We start from the raw sequence: 16,978 nt of genomic DNA, 5'->3' as shown, positions 1-16,978 counted from the left end.
ACTCATGTAAAATCTGGACAATAAACAAAAAAAGAGGAAAAAAATGAAAAAATAGGAACGTGGGATAATGAGATTTACATTGAAATCAAAACAGATAAAATATACAGAGAACGATTAGAATTGTATAAGAACCCAAGTATGACCCATAAATTTAAAGCACTGACCAAGAAGACCAAGAAAAAAATATTTAAAGAAAGTTGGAAGAGATTTTAAAACAGTGATAGACTGGCAAAGTGAGTGATGAAAATTAGAAAAATAATAGTAAGAAATATTGAAAGATATGAGAACCGATGGTCAGATAAGTATGTGGGGCTGATATATATAATATGAAAGTTAAGTAAACTTTTGAAAAGTTTTGTTCAGACGATCAGTATTTTGAAACAACAAAAATCTCAATTAATATTGATCATCAAACTTCGGATAAAAGGCGATGTAGAGATATCTATCTAACTTATGGATATATGTATGTATGTTCCAACAAGTCAATATTCTTTCATTCCAAGAAACACCTCCTTATTTCATATTAAGTATCAGCGATCTAGTGACTAGACGTATCAAGTATCTCTTTTAACGAATAAGATTGAATGTTGTTTCCCCTATTTTTAATTTATTTACTAGTAATTACAACCTACATATTCAAGTTTCTACTTTTATTGAGAATGAATTAATATATTAAAATATATGAATATTAGGCTATTTTTCTCACTAGGTATATATCCGTAAGCAATTATATAAGAAAGTTACTTAACAACAACCTTGACTTAATTGACAATTTTTATTTCCAACGTGAATTAGTCAGTGGATATTTTGTAGAATCTTAGTCTACATAACCTGCTGTATTTGATGAATATTTTCAGTATCTATTAAAAAATTGTGTAAGTGTAGGAATATTTTAGATACGTTTGAGGTTAAGATTTAAAGTAAGTTGATTTTTTGTTTTTAATTCAGCACAGAAGCTTCGTTGTTTAGTATTTGGAAATAGTGATGAATTTTGTTTGAATTACTGTATATTTGAAGTTACAAAAAAATTTATTCGTCACGTCATCGTAACAAAGTCCAATAATACCAAATTAAAAAATAATTAAAATATCATCCGATTAAATCTCCCACTGTTAATTGCAATGCTGTTATATACGAGTATTATAAAAATATGGGTATTTTTGCTTCAATTGAAACAAATTTTAATATTTATTGTGAAATAGGAAAATATAATAGGATGTGATGTTACAGTATATAATAAACTGTTTTTTTTTAATTAAAAAATTCGCATCAACCGTATACTGGTTTTTAGCGTTTCAGTAAAAATTGAGTGTTTTAGAAAGGCATTCAAGAAGGAATAAATTTAATTCGCTTAGATATGATCTAATTCTAGCATAGAAAGGTTTGTAGGTTCTGGGTTTGTTTGAAAAAAGATTTGATAATTTATGTTTTGTGCCTTTACATTCCATTATGTTTTTTTTTGATGTTCAAAAATTTGATTTTCGTAATATTGTAACTTTTAGTTGCTATACGAAGGTAAAACAATAAGTTCGTTGCTATTTGTATAGAATATAGTTTTGGATATCTTTTTCTATATCTCCGTGTACTATTTGTATAATCTTATCTCCATTTCTTTCCAAAAATGAGATTTGGATAGATAGTTTTGATTACAAATACAAAATTCAATAGCAATTTCATCACAAATCGAATTTGGGCTTATTTTGACAAAAATTTCAATGGAATAACAATTTTAATGAAAATTAAATTTTGAGAACACATTTTTTGATAAAATTTATATTTGAAAATTATTTTTTCGTCCAACTCCATTTTTTCTTTTTCCCGAATTTAGAAAAGCAATTTTGAAAACTCTTTCAAATGTGTACTGAAAATGTCAGTTTTGACAGAATTTTAATGTGAAAGATAAATGAAATGAAAAATAAATTCTTGCTCAAATTATATTTCACAATATCACAAATCACATATTTGAGACGAGTGTCCCAATAACAACGGCTCTCGGCCATATCTCGGGAACCGTTTATAGTACAGCTTCGGGAAAAACAAATTTATAACAAAAGTGACCTCGAGAAAAACCTGAAAATTTTTTACAGAGCTGTGGGTCCACCGCCAGAGGGCGTAATTAAATACCAAAAATTATAAAATGAATAATTCACAAATTTTGCCCAATTAAGATGCATTTAAACTATGATTATCGTATTCTTCTAAAAATTCAGCGTATATTTAATTCTACAAGTTTTAATCTATCTCTTCAAATAAGAGGTGAGGAGAAACGGAAACTTTATTATGAAAAAGCGCCTGTAAGTCCAGTTCTACTTAACCTATCCATGCAAACTTAGTCTTTTTGAAGAGAGCTCCTTTCTACCAATGTACGAGTTATAATTTCGGAACAACTTAATGAGTAACGTATACGCTAGAGGAATTAAGGAATATAAAAGTAGACCAAATTAGCAAGAGAATAGCGGAAACCGTATGTCGATATCTTTTACGTATTACGAGATATCTTAAGAAATGTGTAAATTTTAAGCTTTTCCTTTCAACATAAATTACTCTTGTTGACTGGACTTGTTGACTGAACGGATTTTTTACTCCTCAAAATTATCTTTCTTTGTTCTATTAATAATAGTTCCAATTATTATGTCAATTTTATTTATGCTGCCACTGGGAAACTGCGTTAAAGGAAGTTAAAATAGAAATATATAAAAACGATTCTTACAAACGAAGAAGCATTTGATATGGTAGGCATTGACTTTGAAAGTATGAGATGGGTGTCCGGCGTATTTCTCCACACATGTTGAAGAAATTTCAGACAATTCTTACCCTGATAGGTGGATAGGACGTGGAGGCCTATTTTGTTTGACAGCCAGGTTACCAGTCTTAACTGTCTTAGATTTCTATCCCTGGGGCCTGATTAAAGAACTTGTTTGTTCAATTAGACGCCATTCAGAGTATTTCTAGGGCAGAAATTGAGACTGCTGTTCAATCTACTCTTCAAAGAATAAACACTTGTGTCGAAAATGATGAGCGACAATTAGGTCGTCACTAGAGAGGTACCTTACGTTATATTTCTATTTTAACTTCCATAACGCAGTTTTCCGGTGACAGCATGAATAATATTGACATAATAATTGGAACTATTATCAATAGAATAAGGAAAGACAATTTTGAGGAGTAAAAATGTTAGAATTCGTTCAGTCAACCTGGAGTAATTTATGTTGAAAGGAAAATGCTTAAAATTTATACATTTCTTAAGATATCTCGTAATAGGAAAAAGATATCGGTTTTCGCTATTCTTGCTAATTTGGTCTACTTTTATATTCCTTAATTAAAACTACATGTTTCCAATCAACATTTTTCAAGGATAGCTATATTTAAAGATTTAAATCACTATCGTCCTCTAGCGTATACGTTACTCATTAGGTTGTTCCGAAATTATAACTTTTACATTGGTAGAAAGAAGCTCTCTTCAAAAATACTAAGTTTGCATGGATAGGTTAAGTAGAACTGGACTTACAGGCGTTTTTTCATAATAAAGTTCCCGCTTCTCCTCACCTCTTATTTGAAGAGATAGATTAAAACTTGTAGAATTAAATATACGCTGAATTTTTAGAAGAATACGATAATCATAGTTTAAATGCATCTTAATTAGGCAAAATTTGTGAATTATTCACTTTATAATTTTTGAAATTTCAATTGAAAACTAATTTTTGGTACAAAGTGGATACAAAAAATTTATTTTTTGTCCAAATTAATTGAAAATCATTTTTGCTGCTAGGTAATGAAATTTTTGCAATGATATCTTGTTCAGCCTTTTCAAAGCATTGAAATTTGTATTTGAATAGCAGTCTTTGTTCTACACAAATTAAAACACACTATTATTTTAACAAATGTGTATGAACACGACGTTTTCCATAATTTTGCATTGAATTTTTGCTATAAAATTTATTAGAATGCAGTTATTGGTGCAACTTTGAATTGGAAAGAGACTTTTATCTCAATCCATATTGAAGTAGTCAATTTTGGACAGAATGATAGAATTTGAACACGAAAAACATTTTTATCCAAATTTGACTTCAAGAATAAGAGTCAACGTAAAGAGATGAATTTTTTTACGAAGCTTGTTTTTTTGAAAATCCATTATTATGAAAAAGTGAATATAGAACGCAGAATCAAAGCTAGATAAGCAGTTTTTATTCAAACATAAATATAAGAAGACATTTTTTGACGAAATGGAAAAGCAAGTAATTTTGAACTCATGGTTAACGAAGCAATTTCTGCACACATTAAAAATGAAGATGCCGTTTTTTGACAGAATCTAAATTGAGAAAACTATTATTATGTATACTGATGTTGGACAATCATTCATTCTCATTCCTCAAATCATAAAAGCAATTAGAGAAAATTGTCACAGAAGCGGTTTTTGTCCAAATTAAAGTCAAAAAACCTATTTTTTGACAGAATTATAATTAAAAAAGATAAATTTGTGCAAACTAATGTTGGACAAGTGGTTTTAGGTCAAATAAAAATATAATAAAGCATTTTTTGAGAAAATCCAAACTGAGAAAGTAATTAGTGTTCAAATAATGATTAAAGTAGCAACTTTTGTCCAAATAAAACAGAATTTTAAACAAAAAATCATGTATGTACAAAACAAACTGATTAGGAGCTGTTTCTAGATAAAATTTTTATAAAAAATAAATTTTGTGAATTAATTTTCTCCTCCTTACTAATAATAGTATATTTTTTGTCACAAATCACTTATAAAAGTAAATTATATTTGTAAACCTATTTTTTTTCTCTTCCTATATTTGAAAAAGACATTTCAAATCAAAATTGAATATGTGACTTTGATCCTTCTGCGCTCTTTAAATTTGGTTAATTCATGTTTGTGCAGATTTTAATTATTAAATAAATTTAAATTCACATAAAAATTGGAAGATTTTAGTTTCTACTCGAAATAGAAAAATTTAAGTGTGGAAATTATTTTTTGCTCAAATTGGATTTGCAGAAGCAAGGTCGGAAAATCCATTATTGTCTAATACTGTCAATGCATTTTTTGACAAAAAATGTCTCTGACTATTTCCTTCGAAAAATTTAAGCCAACCAAAAAGCTGTAATATTTTATGTTTACCTAGCAACGATCAAATTTCAGCGATAATACTGCACTAGTTCAAATTATCAATAATTTGCACTAGTGCCAAATTTTTGTGTAGGATTAATAAACATCATTTGGTTTTAATTTTATATTTTAAGAAAAGGAACAATTATTGAAAATGCAATTAGAATATACAACTTTACTGGAGGCCGACGATGGTGTTTCTATGCTGCTTCCACCACTTCTTATTGTTACTTCGCTACTGTCATTTCGCATTTTTTGTACAATTTCCTCGTGGTGTTCACTATTTACTTGGAGGTAACTCTTTATCGAGGCCTGATTTGAGTGTCCGGTAACCTTCAATAACCAATTCAATGCCAATATGATGATCGTCAACTACGGTATAATTTAAAGAATAACAAATTTTAAACACAGAATTAAGTTTATTTTAAATTGAATTTTTCTCAGGAAATAGTCTGCAAAAATGCCCTCTCGTGCATGTCAAATTGTCTCATAATTTCCTCGAGTGCGCAAATTAAATTATCGACAATTTGACATGCACTCGGGACATTAATATTGAATATTACAATTCATAGAAAAATATTTAAAGCCAACTGATCAACTATCCTATTTTTGCTTATGGGATATTCGAAACACAGAGAAACTCATCAACTAAAGGTAAACGGTGTTACTTTCCATCCATTGATATGAATAAACAAAAAGAAAAATTTCATTCATATTAATTAGAATATGTACTTTCTTTTGTATACTTTTTGCGCAACATGCTACCCACGCGTTTTAAATTCTTTGTACGTTTAAAGAATACAGATAATCGTTTCAATAATTGTGAAAAAATCATTTCTACGTATTTCCCAACAATCATCAATTTCCTATTGTTAGTAACTTCCCAAAATCCAACAAACGCTTCATAATTTCCAATTTACTTCTGCCAAATTAAAAAATTCTTTTGGAAAATATCAACAGGATAATTGATAAAAATAATAAGCAGTGCGAACCATTTTTCTGTTAGCATACAAAGCTATTTTTCGAATTTGAATTTGAATTTAGTAGGCCATTTTTGTGCAAATTTACATCTAACCAAATAAAAATCTAAGAACTGATTATTCAAGAAAATTTGGAAATAAATAGTGAAAATGTTCAATAAAAATAATGTTCGTTTAACCCGACTAACAGCTGGTACTATAGAAAGAGAGAGTGATGAATAGCAGGAGGGGAAACTGTGTCATAACATCATGCAACTGAATCAATTTAAAAAATACAGACGTACTTAGTTTGTAGTACCATGTATCGGAAAAACGTGAATATGTTTTTTTATAAGTGATAGTATTATTATAATTCGTTGATTTGGGTAAGTTTAAACATGAAAAATTAATTTCTTCTCCATTGTTTTCAAGAACTACTATGAAGTCGCAACTCCAAATATTCATATAGTTCATAGGTGATTTAACCAGCAATTGAATAAGCTATCGTTCAATGTGATATTTGTTTATATACATTTTGCTATTCACCAGATCTATTCTTTTTCATTTTTCCTAGTCTCAAACTCTATGGAATAATCATTTTTCTTCCAAATTTTGATCATTGGACTGAAGTTTAGATATAAAAAATGAGTACAAAAAACTTCTTCACCGCTTCTTCAGGTGTAGAAAAATGTTGTCCTCGCAATTTATTTTTAATCTGTATAAATAAGGAGGAACCATTGGGTTCCGCACAAGGACTGTACGACGGATGACCCATCAAATCGATGTTTTGACTGTTCAAAACCGTTTTTATTTGAACTGATGTGCGAGAACTCGCACTGTAATGGAGGAGAATTATTCGTCTTATGTGATTGATTTCCCTGATTTTTTCACACAGATCTGCTCAACGAATGCTGGTGTGTACCATTCAGAATTGACGACTCCACGTTACTCTAATGGAACGGTGGTGTCATGTCCAATTATTCCGAAACAACAGGCGACTATTTGAGGGTGCGAACAACTTTTGTTAGATTTGGCTCATCTTGAGAGACCCACACAGTTAATTTTTGTTTAGTTTCGGGTCTATATGCTTAGAGTCGTCGACTGTCATTAACTTATATACATCTTTGAAGCACGGTCAATTAATTTTTTCCAGCATTTATTCGCATGTTTTGAGGGATTGTCAAATTCAAATAAATCTTTGTTACAGCCAAATATGACGACCTTTACGAAATTAATTCTGTAGCGAAGTGCGATCATGATTGTTGATTGAATTTACGACGAAAATTTTCTGATTTTTTGAACAAAGTTTAGTGGGAACTTACTCTCGAAATATTTCATTGTGTTGGAAATCTATTTACTTTTATATGTAGCCTTTATTTTCCATAGAACAGAATAATTCGACAAAGTTTTAAATAAAACAATGCGCTATCTAAAAATAACAAGTTGTACTGCCCAAATATAGTGGTTAACGTATTTTTTACGATATTGTAACAGAATTATTGAGCGGTCAAGATATAGTAAAAAACCCATACCAATACCCCAGAAATAAACGTATTTAGTTATGAATTACTGTGATAAGACATATTTTTGGATTAAATAAGAAATTCGTTCAATATATTAACTAATAACTCATATGTACTTTCCCAGTTATATCAGTTTATATTTTGATTTAAACAAGTAAATTTGTTTTATAATAGTTTAGGTTACGACTAAATCAATGAATTAGTTATACCGATATAAATTATGTAACAACTTTCATATTATATATTACATAGTAAATTCTCGTTATAGTATACGTCATATTCATTTCTTGAGAGCTAGAATCAAAACATAACCAAACCAACACAATATTGTTTTGCCTTGTACCTCACCACACACTCCCATATGAAGTTAATTGGTTATTTCTCAGTCGATTAACTCATGAATTTTGAGTCAACAATAACACGTGCAATAAACATACTAATTGCTCTTAGCTGCACGTGGTATACATGATTTGAGCCACTCGTTGGTATATAATATTAATCAAAACGATGAGATTTGGGTGATGAAAATCGTTGCTACTTGTATAACTAAATCGTGTTATGTTTTTACAATATTCTTCGAACTAGTAAAATCCAACAATTATTTTGAATATTATGTCATATAAAAGTACACATTTGGATAGGAAGCGAATTAGGAATTGATATTGGATTCAGGTGCGTTCAGTGATTCATCCATTGCACCCGAGGAAATCTATGAGGAAAAATTCATAACAGTGCAAATTATGGAAACATACGCTTCAACTGATTCCTTTAGAATCAAATGAGATTACCTCCTAGTACATAAGAAGATCCTATGAAGAAAATTTTTAGTTTGTTCACCTATATGTAGCTATTCTATCCATTAGAGTATTGATTGAACCATAGAACAGAAATTTGAGTAACTAGTGGTAGCAATTTTCGTTTGATCGTTTAATCTTCCAATGAATATCGTTTACCATTAGATGTACTAATCCCTAGTGACTCGCAACAGTTAAAAAAGTGTTTGTTCTTTGATTTTTATTAATAACGTGATCAATACAGGCGATGACCTCCGTTATCTCCGTTCTCCCTTTGTCGCTGTAGAAAGCAGCCTCAAGTTTTGTCTTGAACCCATCTAAGTACTGAACATCACCTTTTAAATTGATAAACATGTTAGTGAAGCCTTCTATATAAATGTCACCTCTTACTATTACTGACATGTCATCATCGTTTGCTCTTCTGTCTACAGATACGTCTATTATTGCCAAGTTGACAATATCTGGACTTGTAATCTTTCCAGCGGAAATAACTTCTAGTAAAGTGTCACTGAATGTGGTAAAAACCGTTTCACACTTTTCATCATTATTCATCCAAGGCCCTTATTGGTCTTTTTAGATTCCTTGCACCTCTTTGAATCTAAATGATCTAAATATCTCATGAGCAACATTGTCCAATCAATGCACTAGTTGCAGAATTATCTTCTGAGGTGGAATTGTCATTTCAGTGACGTTAGTTTCAATTTTCTATTTTCATTTTGTGCATTTTAGAAAACTTATCTGATTTTACCTACTGCCTTCTAGATCGAGATCGAGAAAATTAGACATCTCTTCGACAATCTAAGGGTTCACTGAAGGTACCTTGAAATTTGATTCTAAAATTGTGGCAGCAGAAAAGACGGTCATAATCTAAATATAGAAGATTTTTGAGATATATTCTTTTTACAAGGAGATAATAAGAAAGCTTTGTATTATCTCTATATAAATCACAATCTTTAGATAGTCCGGGGCCCAATGAAATGAAAGAGGAGACTAGTTTAGGTCACGTGTAATTTCCGTTTTATCAAGATATAGAACGACACCTGCACTGGGCATTAGTATACGGTAGAACCGCTAAAGCTGATCAAACAAGATACTTAAAAAAGATATGAGGAAGGAACTCCAATACAAATTTTGTTCAAATGCGTTTCTCTCCAGGGGTACATAAAAATACAATGAAATCAAGGAGATAGATATGTACTCTAATCACCGATTTATCTTTCTTAGGGCAAATGTGCAATGGTTGATTTGCTAACCGTCTGACTGACTGATTTGGTTATAATTATAATCTGCAGGTGCACTTTCGATAACATCTTTAATAGTATTAATGGTAGAGAATTATCATTACCACTAGTTTCACTTATATTTCATATTTCTCTCATTTTTTGCAGAAAATGAAAAATATAATTTTCACGCAAATTATCATTATATGCATTGGAGTAATTTATGTGGAGATGGCTCTACAACCTATACCTACATCAAAAGAAAGTATCGTGAGTATGTTTTTTTATTAGTATGAGGGAAACGAACTGGCCTGGTATCACATTCTTATTGTTATGTTTTGGATTGAGTCCTCCCTTCACTTAACCCTAAATATTTTTTGTGAAAATTTCTTTGTATAAAATCATGTCCTTCAAGAACATCCCATATTCTGAATGTAGTTTCTACCATGTGTCATTCTTCTACGTATAGTGGAAGTTTAATTCTCTTTTTTGTATAGCTCGTTTGACTGACATAAAACATCCATGATTCGAGAAATCTCCTTCTAACTTTTCTATTTTATTTTTTTTTCAATTCATTAAAAACTATATTTGAGGTAAATCATTTTGTTTCTAGGCCTCAGGTTATAAAATGCGAGGTTTAAGAAGAGAAAACAGAGCGACGACATCTAGACCTGGATTTTTCAAAACATTGTTTTCCGTAATTTATGAGGTAAATAACAATGAATCTATTAAATAAAGAAGTTGGAATGTTGATAAAAATTCTAATAACATATTTCAGTAGGCACAGAGAATACGAATATTTCGGTAACCAAGTCTGAAGAAGCAGAATTGGTTATTGAAACGTTATGTACAAACGAGTGTTGTCTAAATCTACGATGCAACGTGCTTAGTATGAATATTATCAAAACTTTTAACTAAAAGGTGAGAATTTTTACAGGTGATTGAATAGATTTTGGTTTTCCAGCAATGGGATGATACAAGACAAACATCAGCATCAATTAGAAAAATGATAGATGATAATTTCCTACCAGAAAATATGGAAGTGAGTATAAAATAAATTATTATGAAATTATTTCTCACAATATCATTATTTTGTTATGGAAATGGTTAGTGCCAAACGGGAAATCAATATTGGAAAGTAAGAGAAGTTTAATGTCTGAATTTTCATAATTAGATAAGCTAAAGGTGTATAGTAAAAACAAATCTCAAAATGAAGAAATTCAACACATTTTAATACAAGGTCGCTTTTAGTCCTTAAGTAAACATCACACTGAATTAGATCGCCCTTTATTATCACAATAAATGAAATTCAATCGAATCGTTTAGGGAGAAAAAATGTATTAAAATGGGTCGAGATTTCTAGAAGAGCATTAAAGAACTTGGGGAAGATTTTGACCAAATTAAGTCTACCAAATCCAACATAATAGATTTTAAAGAAGGTTGAGTCATTTTCCTTGAATACCTTAACACCCAGAAGACTTTTGTTACAAGATTTTCGTTTTCGCGCATGAGATTCATAAATCCCATTCTATCCAATCCAAACTATCTACGATCTAAAAAGTCTTCTCTACTACTGTAACATTTTACGTATTTTTTACACTATTTTTATTCGTGGGGTGAATTAATGAACACTCTCTCATAGGTTCTTAATTTATTTACACACTATACACTTCACTTAACTTATAATAATTCACTTATAAATATCACCTTAATAATTTCTGCGTTTATTTCCACTAATTATTTCTTTTCTCTCTCTTTGACTATTTATTTAAAACTAACTAACTGCGTTCACACAAATCATTTATATACCTAAATAAAATTCTATAAAGTTCTAGAAGAAAGAAAACACACAAATAAATAAATAATTGTATACAAATTATATACATCAAGTTCCAATTTATAAGAAATTTTCAAAATTCCATAGTAGCTGAACAGGGCCGGCTTAGGGAACTATTTTGTGGAATTACTTATTTCAACATAGAGACGATCTCAATAAAACTCAAGAGGAAATTACCATGGACTATCGAGCTTAATATTATTCTAAAAATTCGTGCAAAAACCATGGAACTTCTGTATTGTAGGACTTTAATTAATAAATTTTATGTTTTAAACTTTGAGAACATACGTTGAATATATTTCACTTGAAAAAAGGTTTTAAAACATTCTTTAGTAGCTGTTTACTTTATAGAAATCTCAAACAACAGTTCCGCCAGGTACAAATGTTTCTACCACAGAGGACAATCGAATCACAAGAACTGAGTTGCAGAGGATACTCTTGAGGAATCTAAGAGGCCTACAGAAACTTTTCCAAGTGGAGTTGAATCAGGCACTCAAAGTGAGTTTAGTTGCTAGTTAATATAGATCCTTAGAAGCTAGATGGGGGATTATTCCAACAAAAATGAGAATGGAGAAATCTTCATTAATTTATTAATTCACGAGCTAATGTAAAAAATATTTTTTGAAGCAATTTGATGTGTAGTTCCTCAAATTTAAGTTGTCTTCTTGTTTTATGAATCATTTAAATAAATATTTTATGAATAAACTAGTTAAAAGTTGAAAACAATAGAAGTATGATCAGAAAGCTTCTCATGTACGAGACAACTAACCTTAAATTTCTCTTTTTCTCTGTTTGGAATTGCTAAATGTGTAATATCGTGACACCAATTTACTAAGTCTTTTTTTATGCATGGAATAATTTTCATTCAACTTTTTTCCTCTGTAAACCTTACAGGAAACAAAATAATATTGAATTACTTAGTTTATATAATATGGGCTTTGGTTAGGTATTAAACAAATTGTTTTTTTCTAGCAATCTGAGAAGACTAATCAACAATTCAGAAAAAATGTCACAAAAGAAGTCAGCAAATTCCTCTGATAACCAAAAAACAGCATTTGTGATATTTAAATACTGCTCAATATTTTTTTAATTTATTATAATTTGACCTGAAAAATAATTATTGATCTTTAAACTCATTTTTTTATATTTCATTTGAATAAATATTTTATAAATTAAATAGTTTTATTCGTTAATAATTTCCTCATACATTAGAATTAGTTATACCCTCACTTTGAATTATTTACATTCTCTTATTCTAAGATAATACAGAGATCTCTGGCAATCAAAATACCAACCTACCAAGCTTCATCTACATCTTTACATAGATGTAAAAATCTCAAATATAACATTTAATAATGAAGCAGAAACTTGTTGTATGAACATGGTATAAAACCATCGGGACATCGAATTTTTACGAACCATATAGATTTGATGTACGTCAATCATATTTGCTTCTCACACAGAGTTTTTGCTTTCAAATCCAGCCTCACAGACATGCTAGATTGTATCGATAAATAAAAGGATTCATCTGCTTCCTTGAAAATGATGAACAGTTATCTATTTCCTAGTTATGTTTGTCATCTTGAGCTCATTATATAATTACCTTATTTCCTATTTACTTTCAAATTACTTTGAGGATCAACACTTCAATTTAGACTACCGGTCAAAAGTTTTTTCCCAACATAATCATCGTCTATTTGGTTCTATTCGCTTTTAGGATATTCCAAAGTTGCGAAGTGGAAGTAAGACATTTCACACATTGACCTCTCGGGTAAATTTTAGATCTGCGGGAATAAGAAAGAATGAATGGGTGTCAAATAAGGACTATAAGGTGGATGACACATCAATTGGATGCTTTGACTGTTCAAAAACCTTTTTGATTGCACTCGAATTACACTGATAGAGAATTATTCGTCTTCTGCGATTGGTTTTCCTGATTTTTTCGAACAATTCTGGTAAAAAAATGCTAGTGTACCATTCGGATACGACCATTCTATGCTGCTCTACTGGAACGGTGTCCAGTTATTTCGAAAAACAAGCAACCATTTGATTTGAAGTGCTTCATACGCGAAAATCTTTTGTTGGATTTAGCTCGTCTTGAAATACCCATAGAGACTTGCTAGTTCCGGTTTCATATGCATAGATTCATGATTTGTCGAATGTTACGATCTTATAGTCGTTTTTCAAAGAAACGTTATTTAATTTTTCCAGAATTTTTCAGCACAAATTGATAGAAACTTTTTCTCAGCGATTTTCGAATAAGGCGACTTTAAACCTGTAGCGAAGTGAGACCGCGAGTGAATTATAAAAACCAGCAAAATACGCTTGTTCTATATGATCGGCACGCTGCTGTTGGTTTAATCCACGTCGAAAGTTATAGAAAATCATCGCACGAAAATCTTCGCGTTCGCGTCATATAACTGTAAACAATTCAAATAGCACTCGTATTGCAACACGTTCATCATTAGAAATGTCAAACTTCATATTCATCAGTGCTGCCATATCTCAAAACTTAAGTAACAATCCACGTAAATGTAGCCGGTCTAATTTAATTCAACGAAGTGACTCTATATAGAAGAAAAAATGTTAGTTGACTGATATAAGGGCACATTAATGAAAGATTTTGGAAATTTTTAGAAAACTATCATTTAAAAAGAGATTGGAAACTACATTTTTCATACTCACTTATCATTTAATCTTCAACAAAAATTATTAGACATAATACAAATATCTATCATTAATTTGTATATTATCATACAAAAAAGCACGATCATTGTTCATTATGTAACCCTTATTTCAAATATTACCAGAATAATTTAATTTATGAATTTACGATTTTCCTATACTCATAGAGCCGTCTTCGGATCGTTTCAAGTGAAATGCTCATCAAAATATTCGTTTCGTTATCATCATCGATTTCACTGGAGTTGTCTTCGAATTTTGAGGATATTTGTATATATTCCTAATATTTTCTTGCCACAATAACGGAATTAAACTCTTTTAACGTCCCATGTACTTCTAATAGTATCACTTGTTCTTTTCTGCAATTAACAATGTAATCCAAAAATCATTTCTAAATCATTTATCGTTTGAAAAAACGGAAAAAACATTGCATAATATTACATAAACATCATGGAATCGTGGTTTATTTATGTATCAGCTTCCATTTGAAAATGGTAAAACTGTACAAACAAATATATTATTTTCAGTAAATATTTCACTGAATTGGATTCAGCCTTGATTTAATGAAATTCATTTAGAAAATTCCAAAAGGTTTCACATGAAAGAAATAATGAGTGAATTAAATCTTTGGCCCGACTTGAATGATTCCTCTTTGTTATATTCATACCTATAAACGTATTTTGTAGATATAAAATCCACTTCTATTATTTCATTTGTTTTTTCTTTAAAAAAAAATATTGCGTTACCGTAGCAACGAAGAATAACTTATTAGGAGTGTCAGTGTGAAGTTTGACACCAAAAAAGTAAACTAGAGTTACGCAATAAATTAAAAGAAAAAAGATGTCCACCGAAATTGTGAAAATGGAAAAATCAGAGTATCATCAAGTATCTGAATTTAAAAGGGTTGAGATGTAAGAAGATTTACGAAGATATGCTTAGTACCCTTGGTAATCAATGTCCTTCGTATGCGACTGTGAAAAATTGAACTGTAAGCTGCAAAGAGGTGACCGATCGGGAAGGCCAGTTTCTGTGTCAGTTCCCGAAAATATCGATGCAGTTCATGACATGATTTTATTATCATACCGTCGAATTGGGCTAAAACGGATATCTGAGGCACTGAATATTTCATACGGACGCGTCCATCATATAGTTCACGTCAATTTGGACATGAGAAAAATTGCTGCAAAATGGATCCCAAATTTTTGAATGTTGACCATAAGCATGCAAGGGTAGAAGCATCGCGTTCGATCTGTGCTCGATTTGAAAACGATGTAGACTTCTTAAGCCGAATTGTTATTATGGATGATACTTGAGTACATTTTTACGATCCAGAAACAAAGCAACAATGGAATGGCGACACTCTGGTTCTCCAAGACGTAAGAAGCTTCGCGTCCAAAAATCTGCTGGAGAAGTTCTTGCTTCAGTTTTTTGGGATTGCCATGGAGTAATCATGATTGATTTTTTGTTGGATAAAGGTATAACAATAACTGGAGATTACTATTCGACATTTCTGACCACACTACGGAAAAAAATTAAAGAGAAAATACATGGAAAGCTATCCAAAGGTGTTTTATTTTTGCAGGATAACGCCCCTGCACACAAATCTCTTGTTGCCATGCAAAAAACTCGTGATTTAGGGTTTGAATTAGTAGAACACCCCCCTTATTCACCAGATCTGGCTCCGTCCGACTATCATCTCTTTCCTCAACTGCAAAAATGTTTAAAAGGTCGTAAATTTTCTTCCGACTAGGAGGTAATAAAAGCTGTGGAGGTCTTGTTTGTAGAGCAAGAAGAAACCTTTTTATTTGAAAGGTTTAGAGACTTTGCAGATTCGCTGTAATAAATGCATCCAATTAAGAAGATAATTTGTTGAGTAATAAAATATTTTGACTACAAAAAAGTTTGTTTGGTTCTATAGTAGTCTGAGAATTTCTCAATATCTCCTCGTACTGAAGAATAAAAATAAACTCAAATACATAGAGGAACACACCAATGAACCAAGTGCAGAAAAGAAATAAAGATAAAACATGTGAGAAGATACGCAAGAGAAAAATGGTAAGGAAACATAACATCTTTAGAATCAGTCAGGAAGAAGAAAAACTAACAGAAGAAATGACAACATTAAAACTGGATATAATTCGGATAACAGACATGAATAGAGAAGATGAAAGACTAATAACACTACCAAATGGATATTTCATGTATTGGTCAGGAATAGATAGAGCTAAAGTATTGGTACCAATATTAATAAACGAAGAAAAAGTTAATAACTGAACAGCTTTTGTTTATATACTATAAGAAAGACTACTGCAAAGATTATACGATACTTGCAGCATACGGACCAAACGAAGATGCTCAGAAAGAAAAGAAAGATTAATTTTTTCAGAACTACAAAACGAAGTGTCAAGAAAGTAATAAAAAGGAAGAAGTAGGAGAACGGAACAATGGACTGGTATTTATGAATATAAGAGAAACTAAAATAAAGAACACATAAACGAACTATGTGTGAACAACCAATTAAAAATAGAAATCGCGCATTTTAAAAACAAAAAATAATCAGAGATCAAAATGAGAAAGAAAAATAGACTATAGATTATTTTCTAAGGAATTTGCCTGTCATTAAAGGATATTAAGGTGAAAATGGAGCAGAGATAAGCATCGACCATTTTTTACTGACGAAGATAACTAAAACAGGTCGAAAGAGAAATATAACAAACAGTAATTCAGTTAACAACAAGATAAAATGATATAAGCTAAGAAACCGAAAAAAGAATTGAGTAAGTACATAGAAGACAACCTCCTGTGCAACTACAATAAAAATTGCCTATTAAAAAAATATTAGTTAATCGT

The 16,978-nt window shown here is 30.5% G+C and overlaps 1 protein-coding gene across 3 annotated transcripts; it reads left to right on the top strand.

Annotated features, from left to right (window-relative positions):
* The first annotated feature begins 786 nt into the window (after window positions 1-786).
* On the top strand, window positions 787-12,558 carry LOC130441538 (uncharacterized). 3 transcript variants are annotated; one of them, XM_056775260.1, is made up of 6 exons: window positions 787-920; window positions 9,778-9,879; window positions 10,223-10,318; window positions 10,574-10,651; window positions 11,798-11,944; window positions 12,419-12,558. In XM_056775260.1, exons 2-6 carry the CDS (start codon window positions 9,781-9,783, stop codon window positions 12,482-12,484), a joined length of 486 nt encoding a protein of 161 aa, XP_056631238.1. In that variant the 5' UTR covers window positions 787-920; window positions 9,778-9,780; the 3' UTR covers window positions 12,485-12,558. The 3 variants fall into 3 exon arrangements, with proteins under 3 accessions (XP_056631238.1, XP_056631239.1, XP_056631240.1); XM_056775261.1 differs by having other exon boundaries at window positions 820-875; XM_056775262.1 differs by lacking the exon at window positions 787-920 and adding an exon at window positions 6,363-6,458.
* The last annotated feature ends 4,420 nt before the right edge of the window (window positions 12,559-16,978 follow it).

Source organism: Diorhabda sublineata, chromosome 3 (genome assembly GCF_026230105.1).
Source record: "Diorhabda sublineata isolate icDioSubl1.1 chromosome 3, icDioSubl1.1, whole genome shotgun sequence".
NCBI lineage: Eukaryota > Metazoa > Arthropoda > Insecta > Coleoptera > Chrysomelidae > Diorhabda > Diorhabda sublineata.
The sequence above is the reverse complement of the archived record's forward strand: the minus strand, read 5'-3'. Positions and strand labels throughout refer to the sequence as shown.